The 22,261-nt window shown below is 33.7% G+C and overlaps 2 protein-coding genes and 1 pseudogene across 3 annotated transcripts; all 3 read left to right on the top strand.

Annotated features, from left to right (window-relative positions):
• The first annotated feature begins 289 nt into the window (after positions 1 to 289).
• On the top strand, positions 290 to 1,246 carry LOC146948632 (cell division control protein 2 homolog). Its single transcript, XM_085741458.1, has 4 exons — positions 290 to 453; positions 541 to 631; positions 719 to 772; positions 965 to 1,246. The coding sequence occupies exons 1-4, from the start codon at positions 290 to 292 to the stop codon at positions 1,046 to 1,048; spliced, it is 393 nt and encodes a 130-aa protein (XP_085597584.1). The 3' UTR covers positions 1,049 to 1,246.
• A 4,469-nt stretch (positions 1,247 to 5,715) lies between these two features.
• LOC146948631 (Transducin/WD40 repeat-like superfamily protein) lies at positions 5,716 to 14,036 on the top strand. 2 transcript variants are annotated; one of them, XM_085744835.1, is made up of 14 exons: positions 5,716 to 5,893; positions 5,969 to 6,052; positions 6,454 to 6,566; positions 6,937 to 7,009; positions 7,147 to 7,230; positions 7,310 to 7,396; positions 8,384 to 8,454; positions 8,591 to 8,642; positions 8,734 to 8,791; positions 9,342 to 9,442; positions 9,541 to 9,695; positions 12,317 to 12,425; positions 12,845 to 12,901; positions 12,984 to 14,036. In XM_085744835.1, the coding sequence occupies exons 1-14, from the start codon at positions 5,786 to 5,788 to the stop codon at positions 13,134 to 13,136; spliced, it is 1,305 nt and encodes a 434-aa protein (XP_085600961.1). In that variant the 5' UTR covers positions 5,716 to 5,785; the 3' UTR covers positions 13,137 to 14,036. The 2 variants fall into 2 exon arrangements, with proteins under 2 accessions (XP_085600961.1, XP_085600960.1); XM_085744834.1 differs by having other exon boundaries at positions 6,445 to 6,566.
• A 5,651-nt stretch (positions 14,037 to 19,687) lies between these two features.
• LOC146948630 (protein FAR1-RELATED SEQUENCE 5-like) lies at positions 19,688 to 21,984 on the top strand (annotated as a pseudogene).
• Positions 21,985 to 22,261: the final 277 nt, after the last annotated feature.

The following is a 22,261-nucleotide window of genomic DNA, read 5'->3' as shown; positions in this document are numbered from 1 at the left end:
CTCTCTCCGGATTGGCTTACTGCCATACTCACAAAATTCTACACAGAGATCTGAAACCTAATAATGTTCTGGCTTCAGTTGAAGAATTACTTGTCAATGAAGTGAAATTATCTGACGACTTTGGTGCGGCGAAAACGATTGAACCTCCTCTTTCACCCTACTCTATTAATGTATGACACTTTAAATCTTTTTTGTTTTTCCTTCTTTGAAATAAAACTAGAAACATATCCCAATATCTTAATTAGCTTTGAATTTTAGCTAAATGCTGTAGTTTATTTTCAACTTTCAGATGGGTAATCCGTGCTATAAAGCACCTGAACTTTTGATGGGTTCTACCAATTACTCAACTGCAGTTGATATCTGGTTTATGGGATGCATATTTGTTGAGATGCTTAGGCTCCAACCTCTGTTCATTGGTAAAGATGAACCGCAGATATTGGCTGAAATATTTTGGTAATTTCATCAAAACACCATAACTATACTATTTGTTTGATTTCTCTGCACTTATATGACACAAAATAATTAAATCAATTGGACATTTTTGCTTGGCACGCCAACAGAAGAAACCTGGCCTGGTGTGTCTTCTATATGCAACTTTATTGAAGCACTCGACCATCCAATCATGCCAAAGGTATTCATGTTCTACTTTTGATCAATTTTTTGTTCCATTTCCTTTTATAAATTTAGGCCAGACAATAAACTATATTGGATTTTGTAGGACCTAGCAGCAGAATTCCCTAGGCTCGAAGCAGATGGTCTTGATCTTCTTTCAGTAAGTTAACTGGCTCATATCTTTGAGTAATAATTTGCTTGTACAACTTAATAATTTATTTATCATGCACTAACATCACAAAATATTTTACAAATAGTTTTTTTTTAATCATGCATGTTGAAAATATAGTTAGTTAAGTCTTTCATTGATCTACTGAATGTTTATTAATGGCCAGTGTTTTGCATTGGACAGAAAATGCTTTGCCTGTGCCCAAATAGCAGGATTTCAGCTGATCAAGCACTCAAGCATTCATACCTTCAACTTGACCACCCATGATGATTGATCAAGCTCCTGTATTCACCACTGAAGAAATCTTGTTCTCTTTTGCGTTGGACGCCTAAATGAACAATCTTATAGAAATCTTATGTATCATATTAGATCTATCCTGTGTAATAAACTTTTCTCCTGTGAATCTTACGTATGTGAGGATTCCTTGTGTTGGTTTCTATCATTTCAGAATTGAAAAAATTTGTTTCGCACCTTGACTAACACCTTGGATCTATCAATTTGCATTACGTAGATCAAAAGATATCAGAATAATTACAATAGTGTTATAACAAAAGAGTTAGTAGTGAAATAATGTTTTCAAGACTGTTTTCGTAAAAGATTGTATAAGGGTGCGTGCATAAATAGTAACAATGTGCATCATAGTATTTTCCTCTACCTCTTCCAGGAGCTAAATGAGTTAAAAGTTGTTGGTTTACAGAAAATACTGCTCAATGGTTTTCAATCACAACTGCATAACAGATGATATTATGGTAGCTAAGAAAAATTAGCAGTCGCTAATCACTCGAAGATTTACAGCTGACAACGAAATTTCGATACCATTTAAAACAAACGTTAGTTTTTGCCTTTTTCACTTTGAGGATTTGAAAGGACTAATCTGCTTACAATCAGCAGAGGTAGATGATTCGTTTTACGGCATTGTGTTGATATAGATTGTAAATTATAGATCAGCTAAAAATATGGCAAAATCTTGAGTTCAATTTTTATGATTCGTTGGACTTGCTTCTCTTTTCATAAACAGTACTGCAGGCCAAATGCAACTTGGTTGTACTTGTGGCATCCTACCAGTACTGCTTATGATGTGTTTACATGTTTATTTATTGATTAATGTTCTCTTAATTTCTTCGTACAGTTTAGGCCAGAGGAAATAGTTTTTAAGGACATTAACCACCCAAGAGAACCTAATGACATTTAAGACAGTGAAGCATCATTTCCTCCTATATGATCATTCAAAAAATGGGGTGACACTGACATCATATACCATATAAACCAGTAACAAAAATCATATAGCTCTTACAATAAAATACATGACTCACTTTACAATTGATGTCTTGCGACTCACTCAACTCCTCACTTTTATTGCACCGAACCAGAAAAAGTTCAAGAATTTGGCTGACATGATGCCTGACTCCTGCGGTATTAAAACTTGGTTTTGGTATTTTTGTGTGTCGGCGCCCGCCCAGTATCTCGCTTAATTGGACATTTTATCTCAGCAAGAGTGTATGGCAGAGTCATTTCTCAAAGGGTGATTGATTTTGGGAGCATTGGTCTGCAAGTGTCATAGGTTTAGCATGTGCATTCATGTGTATGTGCACTCATGCTCTTTTACTGCATCAATGTACATGTTAGCCACTTTATCAAATGTTTGCTCCAACATGTATTATACCTTTAATCTTGTGTAAAAATTGCACCGGTAGGTAGCCTCTGCTGATCCATGTACTGCAGATATTGAGCGCACACAGTTGGTAGTGAAACCATCCCACAACTGAATAGCACCATTTTTATATTTCATTTCATTTAATTTAATAGTAGAATTTAATGATGAAAATGACAACCTATTATTTAGCGGAGATTAAGGTGCGTACATGCTTGATTTCATGCTTAGTTCATGTCTATAGCAAATAAATTATCAATTTAATCCCTACATTAATTGTTACTTTTTCACCGATTTAGCTCTGGAGTAGCTCTTAAACTACAAAAATATACTATGTACTCCCTCCTCCGTTTCTAATTATAAGCAAAATTGTCATTTTAAGTTTTTCACTTAATGATGTATGTGGTTCATATTATAGACCACATACACCATTAATTGAAATGGAGGGAGTAGTTTCTAAACTTTTTTTTTTTTTTTTGAAAGAGCTGAGCAAATAAATGTAGACTAGTTTCTTACTTTCTTTTATTTTTAAATGAAATGAAGACTAATTTGATAGATTATTAATAATAATTTAGGGATTATTTAATATATTTTTATAGTTTATGGATTAAATTTATGAGATTAGTTGATATACATACAGAGGGATTGCTATAAATTATTTTATTTTATTTTTTTGTTTTTGTGAATGAGTGTTTTAACATTGTTCCCCTTTTCACTAGCTTTGAAACAAAAACCCCTACTTTTTCTTTTCAAAAACAATTTAAAGTGATGGGTCGTGTAGTTTAAAATTGTATGTTTTTTTTATTGAATTTTTATCAAATAACGTCTCTCCATATTCTCTCTTTTACGTAAGCTATGTTTTCTGGTTTTTGTTCTTCCATTTCTTTCTTATTCATTTCACGTGCACTCTTGTTCGTAAAAAAGATATGTTAACTGTTAAGCTATTGATTTTTGTTTCCCAAATCATAGCCACATTTATCGTCTACCTCACTACATACAGTTGAATTATATATACTCACTAAAATGATAAATTGCAAAGGATTTGGTAAGCATCTAGTAAAAAAAAACCAGCACAATTTTGGCTCAAGATGAAACTTGTTGTGCACAATGTTGAAAATCTCGTTCACAAAAAGAAGTAGATTTATTCATTTTTTGGACTTGAGATATATAAAAAAAAAATATACAAAAATATAAAAGATAGTCTTAGCCAATGTGATTTTGAGATGTACTCCCGTGTTGTTTGGGTCGCATCTTCCATTTCCTATTGGCATTGTTCTCAACTTTTCAAATGTCTCAATTTTTTTTAATCGGCTATTGTTATTGAGGCTAACCTGTGCAAGACGCATCTGACTGCACTAAATAAGAAAACATACAGTGATGCCGCCTATAGACATAACATCAATCGCCACGGAAAAAAAATTGGAAAAGGAGAACCAGACCACTAAAAGCACCCCACCACAAATAGCACAACTGGCCACAACAGACCCCGCAGGCCCAAACAGCAGGGGCTAACAGCAACCCCCAGCCTACACAGCACCCCACCTGTGATCGAGACACCCCTACCTCAAGAGACAATCTCTCAGGTTCCAGTTCCATTCGTAGTACAAGTAAGTTGGAATTTTTAGCCTACTTAAACTAGTCGAGATAGCTGTGCTATAGCACGGCTGCACCACGCAAGGACTAATTAATTTAAGAAATTAGATTAGTAATGTTAATTAATTAGTAAAAAGTTTGATAAAAATATTGATATATTGTATAAAATAAAAATGAATGAAATTGAACAATATTACATATCTGATAAGAGGTAAAACAATTGCAAAGTTATATATGAAAGGATTATAGTTAGGAATTCAACGATTTAAATATTTTAGAATAAATCCCATATTTGTGGTCATAATAGAGGGACATAGAAAATCTAGGTTATATGTTGGATGAATATTATTATAAAAGCAAAATCTTGTCAATCCACGCCCAATTTTGACAGTGTTGTTTTGCAATTGTTGATTATTTGTAGACAATAATCTGCTTACGGTGACTGTGTTTGATGCTCCACATAATTTGAGATATTAGTTGTTTTTACGTTGCAAAAATTCCCAAAAGCAGATAGTAGGACCTGAAATATGAAATATTCAAAATGTTCTTTTTTTTTTGTCTCAACTTGTGCAACCAGCCAACAGCTAAATGGATAAAAAAAATAGATGACGTCGATGATTATTATTGGAGGGTGTTAGAGGGGTGTGATAGAGAGTGTGACACTAGCATTTTTAAAAAAAATATCAAATCAAATTTCTTAATAATATTTGTCTCCGAAGTCATCCCAAAAAACTACCTCAACTTTATATCAGGACTCTAGTAGTACTGACGCGCTTCATTGTTCCTAACATCATGGACCACATTCAAATAAGATAAACGCCGCATTCAATCTCAAATTCAGTTTCATATAACAAATTGCGTCAATCTATTACAAACTTCAACGTGAACATATCAAAAACCAGGAGCATATCGCTTCAAAACCACTTTATAAAAGAGGGGTTTTCCCCTGAATATGACCACCTCACTTAATCATTCATTTGCCACATGCTACACACAATTTATCTGTGACATAAGAATGCCTTTTTGCAAGTACACTTCATCGTTTGAGAAGGAGAAGTAAGGAACATCAACACTTGAAGTGAATAATGCACCGCATGTTCATGTGGTAATCTCATAAATTCAAAAAAGAATATGATTTTTTTTTTTGTTATATATGAAAACTTAATTCTTATTTCAACAGAGAGATATCATTTCTCCAATTTATTTAATTCTAATTCATATAATAATATTTTATAAATTTATTAAAATAATATATCTATTAAAAATATTTTTAGACAATTTATTAATAATATTTAAAATACAATCGATTTTTACTATTTTTACTTTTTGAAGAAATCTATTTTAATTCCGTGTTTTTTATTTTAATTATTATTTTAGTGAAAGAGATAGCATAACTACAATTATTTTAATATAATATACATATTACTCATTAGAAAAAAATATAATATTCGAATATTGGATTTTTTTTTAGGGAAAATATTGGATTTTTTTAGAATCGCCTATTTTATTTATTTATTTTTTAATAAAAATTTATGTTATCCGTTAACAATCTTACAAGGAAGGATTTTGTTATGGATTAAAATATGAACCGATATTACATTATTATATGCAGGGTCGGGTTCGAACATCAAACATCTCAATTATTCACCTTAAAAGATGTATTCTAAGGACAAACATGTGGTACAATTTTAAGGACAAATTTGGTCCCTGATACTCTAAAACTAAAACTAGTGTAGTGACGGAGACAAAAGGAAACAAAAATGGAAAACAGTAGTAGTAGGTCGGAGCAGACAATTGAAGATGGGAAACTGTATAGACATCTCAATTCTCTTATCGTCGCTCATCTTCGTCACAACAATCTCACTCAGGTTAGTTATTACTTATTATTATTATTCCTCAATTCAATTCTATATTTGAACTCAATTCTTGTTTTTTCATTTCAGGCTGCCACTGTTGTTGCTTCAGCAACAATGACACCATTCAATGTACAAGCTCCACCCAACAAGCTTCTTCAATTGCTTGCTAAGGTATTGCCACCTAAATTCACATTCACATTTCATTTATGGGTTAAATACTTTTTTGATCAATACTTATTAGTATTTTGCATCTATACAAGTTTTTCTATAGGAATTTGTTAATGTATCCATCCATGTTGTATCGTATCATATCATGAATTTACAATTTTTCTCGTATCCGTGTTGTCCATGTATCTTGGGCATCGTAACTATACCCCTAAGAAAGACTAGTAACGGCTTATATTTGGGGTTCTTCGGGATTAAAGTGTGGTTTTTGCATTCCTGAAGACTAATGAGTCTTGTGGTGAAATTTATAAAAAATGAAGTTTGGAGTTTACTCCTTTCTTTTGTGTAATCTAAACTTTCCCTTTAATGCGACCATGAGGAAGGATTTTGTTCTAAAGAGATTACAGGGTCTTGCAGCGGAAAAGGATGACTTGCCAAGAGGGACTTCATCTTCTCCTTTTCAAGATCTGGGTGCATCATTGCCCTTGCCTCGTCTCGGTGCAACAACCATTGATTTCAGGCAATTTTTTTACACTCGTTCTCCTGTTTTGGCTGCTTTTCTTTTGCATTTGAAGTCAATGGAACAATGTTTAATTTATTGTTCAGAGAGATGCTTGATATTATGTTGTTACTTGTTGCTACTATCATTGTCAGTTATGGTGTTTCATTATTGTTACAGATTTTTTTGGCATTCAATAACATTTTGCTCCATAGCTATTGTGGAGAATTATGACTTTTAGTTTAGCTCAGTATTTTTTTTTTTTTGTTTTTATCATTATTAAAACATGTAAGGAAAAACCAGCCAAGACTTGTCTATTTTCAGCTATGCAAGAGTTTAACCAAGGCTAACTACATTTCCTTTAATTGAAAATTGTGTTTTGGTGTAACAGCTCTTTGCCAGATATAAAAGGTTCCTCAAAAAGTTTCCCAAAGCATGAGACACGGCATCTTTCAGAACACAAGGTAAGCAATATGCATTCATAGCTTCATGATATCCTGCATTATAATTTCAAAATGCCATACAAGATACAACATCCCCTACCATTGAGCAGATGTTTTTTTTACTAATTGATTTTTGGACTGATTGGCTTAATTTCTAGAATGTTGCCAGATGTGCTAGGTTTAGTCCTGATGGAAGATTTGTTGCCACTGGAAGTGCAGATACATCAATAAAACTATTTGAGGTGCTGATTATTATTTTAACTAAATGTATTGCTCTTTTTTTACACAACTTTCAAACTTATGCTTCAATTTATTTGGCAGGTTTCAAAGATCAAGCAGATGTTGCTCCCAGATGCAAAGGATGGTCCTGTGCGGTCTGTAGTAAAAACATATTATGACCATATACAAGTATACTTGCACTTTTCCAAGTTCTGTTGAATTTATTATGTGAAACTGTTTCTTTTATGCATATTTTGATATTTCTGTGATTATAACTAATAATTGTCCTCTTCGCTGATTATTGACGATGAGTCGATGACTTAGGTTCATGATAGCAGTTTAATATCGAGTTTCCAAATAAATAATTTGTTTGAGTTCGAAAATGTTAATATGATCAAGTATTTATTTAAAATCCGACAGTATTGTCCATTTTGTGGTTATTGGGTAGGGAGACTTTTAGTTGAAAAAACTGAAAAACGGAGCATCGGTTTATGCTGGTCAGCAGTATAGTTATGATCTAGAGCCGGATTGTAGGCTCATAAGAAACCTGGTTTCCTTAATTCGTGCTCCCACCTTCAAACTTTGATTTGCAAAAAAGAAACACTTAACCTGCGACGCCGTCCTCCCCATCCCATCATACCTGCTGCACAAAATCTCCTCTTTCATTCCTTGCTACTGGTTTGTGCAAGGCGGCAGTCAACTCTCCCTTTAGATTAGGTCTAGGTCAAGGTTGGAGACAAAGTCTGGGCCCTTAAGGCCCAATGTACATAAAAACAGCTTATAGAGCATTTTGTTTTGAATGAACAGCTTATAAGACATTGGGCCTTTGCGTACTTGCTTTTTTTTAAAAAAATCTAGTAAAGAATAGTAGTAGTAACTAGTAATAATACACAAACAATATAATAACAATAAAAAATATAATTGTACACATGAAACTAGAAAATAAATACGTTTAAAAATATTTATATACATCTTGTGATTCAGAGATTAATTTTTTTTTTCCATGAATGAAAAATTTTATGTGTCTATGCTGTAGTGGAGTTTTTTTTTACCTGTATTACATTTGCTTTATCAATGTGCCAACTTCTATGCTGTAGTGAAATGTAAAGCTTATAAAATGATGCTGAGAAACTTTCCTCATATATCTGACTTTTCTTTTATATAACAAAACTGCAGCCAGTAAATGATCTGGATTTTAATCCGCAAGGTACTATCCTGGTTTCTGGAGCCAAAGATCAGACAATAAAGTATGATCACTTGGAGTATAACTTTTCAATTTTGTTCTGTAATATGCACATCTCATCTTTATTCTTTTTTCTTGTTTCTGTGCTTTATATTTGGAAATGCTCTTAGAATTTGACATGCTTGTCTAATATCATTTAGGTTTTTTGATATTTCAAAAACCAACGCCAAGAGGTCATACAGGGTTATCCAGGTAGTGCTATGCTACACTTATATACTAGCAATGAGTGAGCAATAATAAGACTTAAGCATAATCTTTTATTTGTGTGGAATTTGTCTTGCAGGACACGCACAATGTTCGCTCTGTATCTTTTCACCCCTCAGGAGACTTTCTGTTAGCAGGTATTTATTTTCATCCCATCTTTCTGCATAATAGTATGCTAATAATGTCTTTCTTTTTTTACAAAAATTGAGTCAGTCTACATTTATGTGTTATTGTGTTTCTTAATAATATGCAAATTTTCAAATTACAATCATCCTGTTCCAATATAGTTGTGGAGCTATATTCATTGTCTGATGTCATGTCCACCATTTAGTATTATCTGTATGAAACCGAACTTAGGAAGTCATATATTCCAGTGAACTACTTCTGGTTTGTGTCAACACTTTCTTTGAGCATAATAGACAATAGCTCAGTCAATACTTTCAGGTTTATATTTCGGCGAATTCACTCTTATTTCTGAGTTTAGGCAATAAGTTGACAATATGAATGATTTTCTCTTTATAGGCATTGTGATATGCAGTGCCATTAGGTGACTAATTGATATTAATAATATGAATATAAAGGTGGAGAGCCCGTCATTATTTCTTGATTACCTTCTACTCAGCATCTTTGCTTTCCTTGTTGATTTACTCAAAACATCAAAGATGATAAAATATCAATTTCCAACAGGCACCGATCATGCAATTCCACATTTGTATGATATAAATACCTTTCAGTGCTATCTGTCAGCAAATATCCCAGATGCTAACCCTAATGGAGCCATAAACCAGGCATGTCAATTCTCTCCCGTTCCCAAATTATCAGTCACCTCTATTTTACTTTTATCGGTGCTTGCATGATGCCAATCATTTCCTTGTCTGATTTGTAGGTTAGATATTCTTGTTCAGGTTCCATGTATGTTACAGCATCGAAAGATGGTGCGATTCGGTTGTGGGATGGCATCACTGCCAATTGTGTGCGCTCAATAACTGCAGCACATGGAACAGCAGAGGCTACTAGTGCAATTTTTACAAGCGATCAAAGGTACGATACATTTTGGAACTAATATTGACACAGTAAATGACCATGAGAATATTATTTGTGCCACTACCAGCTGCATCATGAGTTATGTTAGACAGTGGATATTTATGACCATGAGAATATTATTTTGGAACAAATATTGTCTTCAGGCATATATTTTTTGACATATTATCAAAGAAAAATGTGTTAGGTGATGAGGAAGAGCCCAAAAGAGAGGAGATCTCTGTCTATGGGCTTAAATGACAGACCACAACAGTGGACTTAGCATCTCAACTTGACCCAAAATCTTTTTACCCATTATTAATTAACCAAGTAACTTTCATCACTCACTTTTTTATAAGCAAAATTTATCAATATAGAGTACAAAGAGTTCACATTCCAAGTCACTGTACGAACATCACTCACTTTTTTTTGGATAAACATAACTCGCTTGAATTTTCAACATAATGTTGGGGTATTGAACTGCTGATGTCTTTTAAACCATAACAGAAAGAAAGAATGACTTTAAAGTAGAGGTATGAACGTGAGGAAACCCGTCTCACCTGGTTTGGCTTAGAAGTGACTCAATTTTTTAGTGAGCCAGAATAAATGCAATCTGGCACGACTCACTCCCAGTTGCTGGGTTGGCACACTAAATTTCCAAAAACAAATGTAGTCAAACAAAAAATAGAAAAAGGTATAGACAAAATGTTTTTTCATCTATACTAAGAATAATCATATGCTCCTAGTTGTTGAAGTCTATTAATTCTAGAGCAAATTGCATTTACCTCCCCTAAGGTTTTATTAAAAGACACTCACACCCCCTCTAGTTTGAAAAAAACATTCACCTCCCCTCCTACTTTACTCTGTTAATCGCCGTTTACAAATTTTCCATCTTCAATACCTCTATAATTCAAACCCATTTTCTCTGTTTCAATTGCTTCTTTATCTCTCTCTCTACACTTGAACATAATCCATTATATTTCTCCATCTCAAAGAATCATAACATGAGAAGATGAAAGAAGATTGTATTTTAAATTGGTACATTCATAAATGAATCAGTGAAAACACGATACCTCAATTAGAAGAAAAAATTGTTTTAGAGGAAATTTGCTATAGATGCTTTGACTTTATTAATAGGCAGGTTCAAATTTCTTTAATCTTGCATACTATCTCCTTACCACCATACAATTCATACCAAATCTCATTAAATTTCAGATGCAAGGGTAATTCAATTTGTTTTCTTACGGTGAGTTGGGGATTTCTTTCTGTTTGGATTGAAGATATGGGTTAATTTAAACTTTAGAAAAAAATAAAAACATAAATGGAAAATGAAAAGTTGCAACGACGGTTATAGAAGAAGAAACAAGTTTAAAATATTCACTCCCCATATACTGTATCATTGAATAAAACAATGGGAGTTTCAATCAAAAAAGAAGAAGAAGAAACAATGATAATATGAACTTTTGGTTTTAACGGAGACAAAACAGTGTTAAAGTGGGAGGGGTCTCAATGTCAATTGCAAACATAAATAAGGGAGGTAAATGTCTATTTAAAAACAAGAGGGGGTGTGAGTGTATTTTAAAGAAACCTCAAGGGAGGTGAGTGCAATTTCCCCTTAATTCTATGTTGATTAAATCTCTCTATTTCCATATGTATTAAATCATCAAACAATGTTTTCATATGCTTGGATGATCTCAATCCCACCGTACAATTCCACTCCCTCTCCGAAAGAAATACCGAATGCTCAATTCATCTCCTCGAAATAGAAAATAGATTTTGACAGGCGATTGCATAGTTCTTTGTGGTCCATTTTCTGAAGTAGAAGTGAAGATAAAGGTTGTTTGTGGAAACCAAGTGAAGCAACGGCATCATGTGATTGGTGGAGTTAGGGTAGATTGTTCTGTTTGTGGAAGCTCTTAGCTGGAATTACGGCTATGGTGGTGCAGTCATGGGCATACCAGTTTGATACTTTTTTGGTGAGGGCACCAAACAGAGAGAGGGTTGATGGCCAACGATGGCAGATGGCTGGTGACGTGGAGAGGGTATCCCATTGGCCGGCAAGTTGACGGTTGCTGGTGATGCTACAAGGGATGGCCATATGAAGACAAGATTGGGAGGGAGTGTTTTAATTTATGTTAAGAGTCCAAGGATTGAAAGTAGGGTTTGCAAGGCTGTTTTTATTTTTTATGGAAATATTTCCTAAAAAAAACAGGTTAACCCGACGCAGTCGAGATCTAACCTGAATCAATCCATGGGTTAAGAAAGCCCGGTCTGATTAACCTGCGAAAGAGGTGGATTTTTTCTTGGCAACCCACCCTATTGTAGTGAGTTGGATTAGTCGCGCGCCAGAGCCTTTAACAATTTTCCATGAACATCGTGTTTACTAATTACTACAAGTACACATTTAGATCTTGTGTTTTATTTGATCAATGCAGCTTTTGAATTTAGCTTAGCAAAATCACCAACCCTTCCTCTCCCCCATAAAAAAAAAAAAGAGAAAATTTATTTGATTCCTTACTAGTTAAATGCTTCTTTTTTGATGTAATGGACATTGCTGCCAATGCTGGTTGACCAACTTATTACACTTTGAACTTTCCGGATAAGCTTAGATTGATGTATCAATATAACTGTTGGTTTTCTAGGTTTGTCCTCTCCTGTGGGAAGGATTCTACCATAAAGCTTTGGGAGGTTGGCTCAGGCAGATTAGTCAAACAATATCTCGGTGCCATACACACACAACTGAGATGTCAGGTACACCAATATACTTGTAAATAATTTGGTCAAGTCATATACTGATAAGCCAACCTTTTTGTCTTAGTGAGTAGTGATATCCAGATGCATAGAATTTAAACATGCAATGAGAGATATGTTTGTGCTTGTCATTTTTTCTTAGTTAATTTGACCTACCATCAGTTTTATAATTTTTTTCTCTCGATTACTTTATACAATCACAACAAGCAATTATTGTTTGTCAATATCATTGGAAATAAAAAGCTTAAGCAAAAACTTTCATGACTGCTCATACCCACACATTATGCATAAGTTGTCTTTTCGGATACAATTTGGAACTAGTTATCACTTTTTCCAGAGAACTACAATCACCTAGCCTATATTCAGATAACATTTCCATCCATGTTCTTATAGTTACTATTCTGTGTATCTCTATGCAGGCTATTTTCAATGCAACAGAAGAATTTATTCTCTCGATAGATGAACTGAACAACAAGGTTTGTTCAGCTGTCTACTACTGTTTGGTCATGTTAGCATTATAAAATGGATTTTGTATGAGGAAACTGGTGTACTTCGCAGGTCATTATCTGGGATGCGATGACAACAGAAATAGTAGCAAAATGGCCTTCTAATCATGTTGGTGCACCGCGCTGGCTTGAACACTCCCCTGTAGAGTCTGCTTTTATTTCATGTGGAACTGATAGATCGATTCGATTCTGGAAGGAGGTTTAATTTATGAGAAATGCTAGGGTCACACCCTCTAACACACTACAATGATAATTAGCCACATCATCTCATCTTTTTAATTGCTATACCCTTAGCCGGGTTGTACCAAGTTGCTAAAGTTAAAAAATGAAAAAGTGGCGCTCTTTTTGTTTTTCTCCGTCTTTGAATTAAAACATGAGAGTGAGACTCTTGGGTTGAGTTGGTTAGGAGAGGAAGAGAGATGGTGTTGTCTGTTTGATGCAAATAAGGCGAGGAAGGGACGAACTTACAATCAATTATTTCAATTCAATTTCCGTTCCTTTCAATTCCTTTCTGCATTTTCACTGTAATCAAATCGTTCAATTTTGCAGACAAATTTCATTATCAATTTTTGCGCTAAATCATTCGTAGTTGGCACAATGAATTTTCTGATGTGTCAAGTGTGTACTCAAGAGCGCACACCGTTTCCAGAACCTCATGTTGATGTGCATCAGAGGTCAGCATCCTCTGGATCTTCTTTTGAGTCTCATAAATTTAGTTATAATGTCAGATTTGAATTCAAAGTATCACAATTTGCTTATTCTAAAGAGGATGAACAAAAAGAAAGTCAAGGAGAAAGACGGAGAAAAATAGTCCAGTTTTTATTTTTATATTTTAACTTTAGCAACTTGGTACAACCGGTTAAGGGTAAAGCAATTAGAAAGAGGAGATGATATGTGGCTAACTATAGTTAGAGCGTTTAAAAAGTGTTAGAGGATATGACCCTAGCACATTAGAGTGTGTTAATTTATATATAGTCCTTAATTAATGAGATCAATGAATAAAATGTAATTCAGAAAATCTCTATCACCCAGTTTGATGTGTACCATGTTACCCTGGAAAATCAGTAAATGCATTTGCTGCATAAAGTAACAACTGTTTGTTTCAGCCCCTGTTTGGACCAACTTAGAGTAATTGTAGCCTAATAAGATATTCTAAATATTCTCTTCTGTATTTCTATTTTGCATTGCGTTGTTAACCAATAACTCTAACAAAATGTGGCAAAAAAGAAGAGTTGAAGGCAATAACCAATTATGCGTGGTAAAATAAAATAAAGACAGGTTAAAAAGTCAACATTTTACGTAATTTTTTTCTTCTTTCTTTTTTGTGAAGACAGTTTGAAAATAGAAGGTAAAATAAAGACAACATTTTATGTTAGTTGCTTATTTGTTGTATGGTTCAGACAAGTTTCATGTACTTATATATTCCCACGATTAAATCTTGCGTCCTTTCTTTTATATCATGTTCGAGTTTTGAAAGTTATAAAAGTAACCACATTATAGAAGGATCAGATTATTGTGTTTGATCGGAGGAAATTTAATTTCATAGAAAAGTAAAAAAGGAATATTTTGTTGCAAGGTCAAGTACAGATGCATGATATTGTGTTATGGCTTAAGAAAAGTGGTCGTTATATTTTAATGGTAGAGATTGACAATCATGGACGGATCTACATAACAATCATGGGCGGATCTACATAGCTTAGCCACACCAAATGTTTTCTGTTGTTTTTTTTACATATGAAGAATGTTAATAAGAATGAATTGTTAGAGGAGTTTAGCGGTTTATTTTTTTTCAGTTAGTAATTCTTAGGATTACAAATGAACTTAGGCTAATAAAACTAGCTCAAATAACACTACTAAAACTACTATTTTGGATGAAAAAATACATTGTATTACATTTCATTGAGCAAATTGTTTGAGATTGTTATTTTAGCCGGACAAAAAATCTAGTTTTAGACTCCGCCGATGTTGACAATGTAAAAAACTTGAAATTATTTTCAATTTAGAGAATCCAAATCCCTCAAAACTCCTTTTATTCATTACCTCCTCTTCCAAAATCGTTCATCTTTCACATTTCACAAGATTGTTCTTTTTACACAATGAAGCAGTAGAACATATCAATTATTTAAAAAAATGTGCCAAAATTTTGTTGTCAATTGGTTTCATGTATGTTGTTAACATTTGATTGGGTGAATTGCCTTCAGCCTTGTAATTTGATCATTAGGCTTTCCATTCGATCAACATCTATATGTCTTTTAAAGTTCCCTAATATATATATATATATATATATATATATATATCTCTTTTAAAGTTTAGTTCATATGCCCATCCATAAGCTTTAGCTCACGTGCCACAAAATCTCCCTGATGACAATTTGTTTAAATAATTTACTCACAAACTTTTATAGTGTTATCCAAATTCACATATGAGTTTATGTAACTCACGTTTACGTACAAAAGAATTTTATCGGTACATACACAAACTTGTTTTCATGTATGGGTACATTAGTTCAGTTAACATATGTACCCTAAAATTTAATTTTCATGATGTATGTCAACTCAATTTTACTTAACCTCAACTCACTTATCCCTCAAAAAAAAAAAAAAAAAACTCAACTCACTTATAAATTTCATACACAGAAAACAATCAATAAAATAAAAATAAAAATTCACTTACCAATAGAATATTAATAAAAGACCTTGTGATTCAATCTTTTATTGAGATTGGTCACACATTTATTTATGGATGTTTGTGAGATAGAGAGAGAGAGATCGAAAGAGTTTTGAAAAATGTATGAAATTGAAAACAAAGGCAATTTCTGTATTATTAAATTTTAATTAAATTTGGGTGTAACCAAATATTTTTGAGGTGTGATTCTTTTAATCTTTATTTCGGACCAAATTTCTCGAAAATATTGTTATAGGACCTAAATGCCCCTAGTTTTCGTATAAAATACACGTGTACTATCAAATGACAATTAGAACGTCACATAAGTCTGTGATGGTTTAAAAACGGGAAAGAAAAAAAAGGTCGGTAAAAATAATTGACAGACAATCTAACGTGATCCTTTTTGTAAGAATAAAAAATGACCATATGTTTTGGAGACTAATTTACAATCCATGTCTTTTGTGAGAAATCAAAATCACTATTCATTCTTAGGTTGCGTTTGGCCCAGCTTTTTTTAGGCATATAAGCTACTTTAAACTTAAAGTTAAAAATAACAGCTTAAAAGATAAAGTTAAAGTTGTTTGGTAAACATTGTTTTCTATTACAATTTTTTTTATGTTAAAGTGTTTGATAATATTTTCAAATAAAATCAATTTATTTTAACAAGCTCATATTTTATTATAAATCATTAAAAAATGAATAAGATTTATAAAAATTCATCCATTATCATATTAAATAAATTTTTATGATATTCAATAAATGATAACTTTTTTGATGATTTTTTTTTTTGTTTTGGATAAAAATACCTTACCATGATTTAACAGTTAAATATTTAATAGGATAAAAATAATTTGTCATGATTTAACAGTTAAATATTTAATAGTGAGAGAAAAATTCTTTTAAAACTCTATATTTAATAAAATTTAGAGGTCTGAATAAATAATTCTTGATTAAATATATAAATATGAACCTTTAAATTTAATTTATATTTTTTCTTTGAAAGAGCACATAATCAAGTGTGATATAGTTAGAGAAATAATATTTACGAACCAGTATATCATTTGTCAATAAAAAAAGTACCAGTATATTTATTTAAAAAATAAGTACCAGTATAGCAATTAACCAAAATATATTGTAAAGAAATAACCAAAAAATAATACATAAGCAATTGCCCCCTAAAAAAATAAAAATAAAAATACATAAGCAATTGGAGAGCATATGACGTTAGCAATTGGAGGAACAACGTCAAAAAAAATAAAATAAAACATACATTTTGTCCTCAATGGGATTCAAAGGGGAGAGCTCTAAAAATAAGTTGAGCGTGTTTTGTAAAAGTAGCTCTCATCACCTTCTTTTAAAAGTACTTTTTTCTTATATTTCTTCTTTGTAAAAAAGCAACTTTTTAGTTCAGGAGCTTAGTCTAAATTATGTTTGGCCCTACTTCTCCTTCTAAGGAGATTATAAGTCGCCAAAAAGCTGGGCCAAACGCAACCTTAATTGCTGTAATCAAAACCAAATTGGACGTTGAACAAGTGTAACCAAGCCATTATCATGAATAAATACAGGGAAATGTTAACCGGTGTCCCTGGGGCACTGATTAAGGATACTAAAAAGGAAATTATATAGCATTTAATGCATTGAATTGTGTAATTAATTTATAAAAAGTCAAAAACAGTATCCTTTTATGGTAATAATTTTCTTTTATGATATGCTTAACCAGTGCCCAGGGGCACCGGTTAGCATAAATATATTGAGATAGTAAAGCTTGTTATGGATGTTTGATGATACTGGTTGGGGAATGACTCTAAAGATATGGGAAGCTACAACGTGGATTAGGATTGCTTCGCTGAATATTTGGAAAGATACAGCTCCCTGAATCGCTAGCTGGGTCATACAGCTAATACGTACTCATGGGACCACTTCTGACCATTGCCTAAGGAGTAAGAATTATTGTTAGTCTATATGACGAGCTAGAAAGTGCAGTAGAGGGGGGAATGAATAGCGTTTTTCGTTTTTCAAAAGGTTTTGCGAAATCATGGATTAATAAGAGTATGACAATTGAATTTGTGTGTGTTGATGATAAGAAGATTAAGACAATGAAAATCAAATAAGATTCAAAGATGAATTGAGAGGTTCAAATAATGAATCATATTAAGCAAATCAATAATCAACACATACATCCAAGTTGCATATACAATTTTATCACACAATTTGTGTCTTTGAATTTTAGATATATACTGATATAATTTTTTTTTTTTTTGTAATCTCTAAATTTTTTCGTTAATGATAAGGATGACATCATTTTATCACTTTTGCATTATATATTTTTATTTATGATAAATGATCTTGACCCATTTATATACTTTTTTTGGAGCACATAAACCACCTTAGGTGGCATACATCATTTGACACCCACACATAATTGTGAAACCCATTTATATACTTTTTTTGGAGCACATAAACCACCTTAGGTGGCATACATCATTTGACACCCACACATAATTGTGAAATGTGGCAAAAACATTGAAAGAAGAGATGAAAGGGGATGATGATGTGATAAGAAATTACTAAAATAACCCTGGTACATGGGGGTATACATGAGAGGTGTATAAAAAATACTTTTTCCCTTTTTTTGGTATGTCAGTATAACTGTTAGTTTTTCTTGGTTTGCCCTCTCTTGCGGGAAAGACTCTACCATAAAACTTTGGGAGGGTGCCATATACATACACAACAAAGATGCCAGGTACATTGATATGCTTTATTTACTATTTTTAGTATTCTTTTGATTTGGTCAATTCATATACTGCTAAGCTAACCTTTATGGTCAGATGCATATGAATTATGATTTTAACATACACTAAGAGAGATGTTTGTATTTGTCATTTTTTCTTCTTTATTTTTTCTTAGTAAATGGTTTGTTTGATTTATACTTATACAACCACAAGCAGCGTTTATCCATCCATACCATCAGAAATAAAAGGATTTAGCAAAAACTTTCATAATTGCTCATTCCCATCCATACCATATGTTGTCTTTTCTTGTACAATTTGGAAGTAGTTATCACATTTGACATAAAACTACAATCACCAAGCCTGTATATTCAAGTTGCATTTCTATCCATGTTCTTATAGTTACCATTCTGTTTACTTACTCTATGCATGCTATTTTTAATGTACTTACTCTATGCATGCTATTTTTAGTGCGACGGAAGAATTTATTCTGTCCATAGATGAAATGAACAATGACGTTTGTTTAGCTATCTACTATTTGGTGATATCAGCTTAGATATGTGGGAAGTTTGGACACAAGGAAGACCAGTGTAGGGAGATTGTTGTGCAAGGGATGGTGGAGAAGGTCCATGCATGCAAGTTTACAAGTGAAGGATAGGGTTGACGTCAGCTTTAAGGAATCAACGCAGGTGAATCAAATATGTATATATGGGCCATGGATGATTGTTATAAGAAGAGAAAAGAGGGAATCAAGGTGTAACCTTCGGTGGAGGCTAGGACGAGGGAGCGAATAGGTCCCTCATGGGTGAGGTAGTAAAAAATACCATTGGATTAGATATGTGGCCTAGATTAAACATAAGGAACATCAACATCTCTCCACACTCTAACACATCCCAACAAAAACATAACTCATTATTGTCCCACTTTCAAATATTTTAAGATCAAAAATTATTACTTCCTCACTCCCCACTCCCAGACGCCGACGATCTCTCCGCCACTCTTACACACTCTAACACATCCCAAACGCTGGCGATCTCTCCGCCACTCTTACCGGCGATTTAATTAAAAATCTTCCTCAAACACTACCAACTGCGACCTACCACCATCTAAGACGCTTTATCCACCTCCTTTTTTTCAGATCTAAAATTCTTTCTTTCTTTCCCAACTCACCGTCACCGGTACTGCGACGAGCCATTTACCCTCAAATATAACAATCGCAAGTAACAGTGAGCTCAAAGAACGATAACTATGAAAGTTATTTCACAAAAAATTTGAAGATCGAAACTCTTTTGATTGTTCTCGATTTATTGATGGAAGTCCTGACGAAGAGGTTAAGGTTGAAGAGGGGGGATACAATGGTAACATGGAATATGATGGAAGTGATTACGAAGGCGAAGACAATGTTGAGTTTGATGAAGGGGTGAATTATGGTGACATGGAAGAAGATAGAAGTGATGAAAGGGCAGACAATGGTGACATGGAAGAAGATGGAAGTCACGATGAAGACCAATCTGTCCAAGTTGATAGTGTTGAGGACAACATTGGACCTAAGTGGTTTAGGGCCTCTATTTGTAAGGAGAATTGTGTTTAGAAGCCTAGACATTGCATATGAGTTCTATAAATTCTATGGAAGAGCGAATGGATTTTCAGTTCGCAAAGGCAAGTTGCTTTATTGCAAAACGGGAGAACTAGTGCAACGCACATTTGTTTGCCATAGACAAGGATATAGGGAACAAAGAGGAGTAACTGAGGCGAATAGAAAGCGACGGGAAAAACCTAATACTCGATGTGGATGTCAAGCTAAGTTTCAGGTGCACATAAACATTATGACAAAACGCTGGTCTGCTACAGTTTTCGATAACCGGCACAACCATATGCTAGTACCGCAGGAGCATTGTGGACTGTTGTCTTCAAACTGCTTAATGACAGATTCAGACATAATGCAAATGAACAATATGTTAAAAAGTGGTATTTTACCCAATCGCATATATGCTTCATTTGCAAATCAAGCAGGAGGATATGATAAAATTGGTTTCCAGAGGAAAGGTCTGTATAATCAGATAGCAAGACAACGGCGTTTGCGAAAGTCAGATGCAAGTTGTGCATTAAATTATCTTCGTGGATTGGCTTTAAATGATCCCATGATGTTTTTCAAGCACACTACTGATTCTACAGGTAGACTACAACACCTGTTTTGGTGTGATGGAAAAAGTCGTCTTGATTACCTAGTTTATGGCGACGTAGTCGCATTTGATACAACATATGGTAAGAACAAATACCATTGCCCTTTAGTTGTGTTTTCTGGTGTGAATAATCATAACTCTAATTGCTGGAGCTATTGTTGCTGATGAAAAGGAAGAAACTTATGTCTGGGTGCTTTCACGGTTTTTGGAAGCAATGTATGGAAAGTCACCAACTGTTGTAATCACTGATGGTGATTTAGCTATGAAGAAGGCCATAAAACGAGTGTTTCCAAATGCTTATCATAGACTGTGTGTGTGGCACTTGATTCGCAATGCAACGTCCAACATAGGTGATCCCGCATTTGTGGGTCAATTTAGAAAGTGTATGTTGGGTGACTATGAAATTGGAGAATTTTCGAGGAAGTGGGCTGAAACTGTTGATTCATTTGGATTGCAAGACAACAATTGGATCAAAGAAACATATACGAAGAGAAAGGCATGGGCAACAACACATATACGGGGCCAGTTTTTTGCAGGCTTCAGAACTACATCACGATGCGAGGGGTTGCATTCAGAGATGGGGAAGTTTGTTCATTCTCGTCACAACTTGGAAGATTTTTTACTACACTATCACCGTTGTCTCAATTTCATGCGGTATAGAGAGGTACAATCAGACTTTGAAAGTGATTATGGTGAGGCAGTTCTCTGTACAAGATTCCCTAAACTCGAGCTCTCTGGTGCGAAGGTATTTACGAAAGAGATATTTTCTAAATATCAGATTATAATCGACCGATCTTCTTCAATGATTGTATCTGGATCGAAAGAAACATGTGGGTACTACATCTATACAGTTAATAAGTACATGAGGCCAGACCGGGAGTGGCGTGTATCATTTAACCCTGCAGAAGACATTTTCAAGTGTGTTTGTCGGAGGATGGAGTCATTTGGAATTCCATGTGAGCATATCATTGCAGTTTTGGTTTTTATTGATTATACTGAATTGCCTCAATCCCTTGTAATGAGTAGATGGACAAAAAATACTAAGGACATATTAGGTAGCAGCTCAAATGGTCGTCCTGCATTTTGGGACTTGCACCTTGCTACAAGATACGGATCATTGATGTTTAGATGGGGGAGATTGTCTAAATTAGTCGTTGACAACGGTGATGACTACAAAGAGCAAATGGACCTTGCGGCTGCAGCTATTTTGAAAGCCGAACAAAAGAGAGGCATAAGTGATAGCACGACAAACCTTGAAGAGGACATGGTGGAAGAAAATTTGCAAAATCCAGCTTCTGTTAGAACCAAAGGTAGAGGTGGTGGTGTTGGCTCCACTAGTGGAACAAACAACAGGCGTGTCACCCATTGTTCTACATGTGGTGATCCTGGTCATAATAAGAAAACATGTCCTCAAAGAACGGTTGGTACTCAAGAAGCTGGCAACAATGTTGATGAACATGTAAGGATATTTTGTTAATGTATTTTTTTTTGTCTACATTATACTATTATGAGTGATGGTTCTGAATTTAGATTGTTAAAATGTTTTATTTCAGGAACATGTGTCGGCGGATTTTATGGAGTTTATGTAGCGAGAGTTTATGTAACGGAGTTTATTGAATTTGTTGTTTGAATTTAGTATTCAGACATTGTTATGAACATTTGTTGTTTGAACATTGGATTACTGTAATCTTAATGAATTCATGAACTTTTACATTTGTTTTATGGTCAGAATTTAATCCCTTTAAATTCTCATA

The sequence above is a fragment of the Medicago sativa genome, chromosome 2 (assembly GCF_051527215.1).
Source record: "Medicago sativa cultivar Bolivia chromosome 2, Bolivia_mono, whole genome shotgun sequence".
NCBI lineage: Eukaryota > Viridiplantae > Streptophyta > Magnoliopsida > Fabales > Fabaceae > Medicago > Medicago sativa.
The sequence above is the reverse complement of the archived record's forward strand: the minus strand, read 5'-3'. Positions and strand labels throughout refer to the sequence as shown.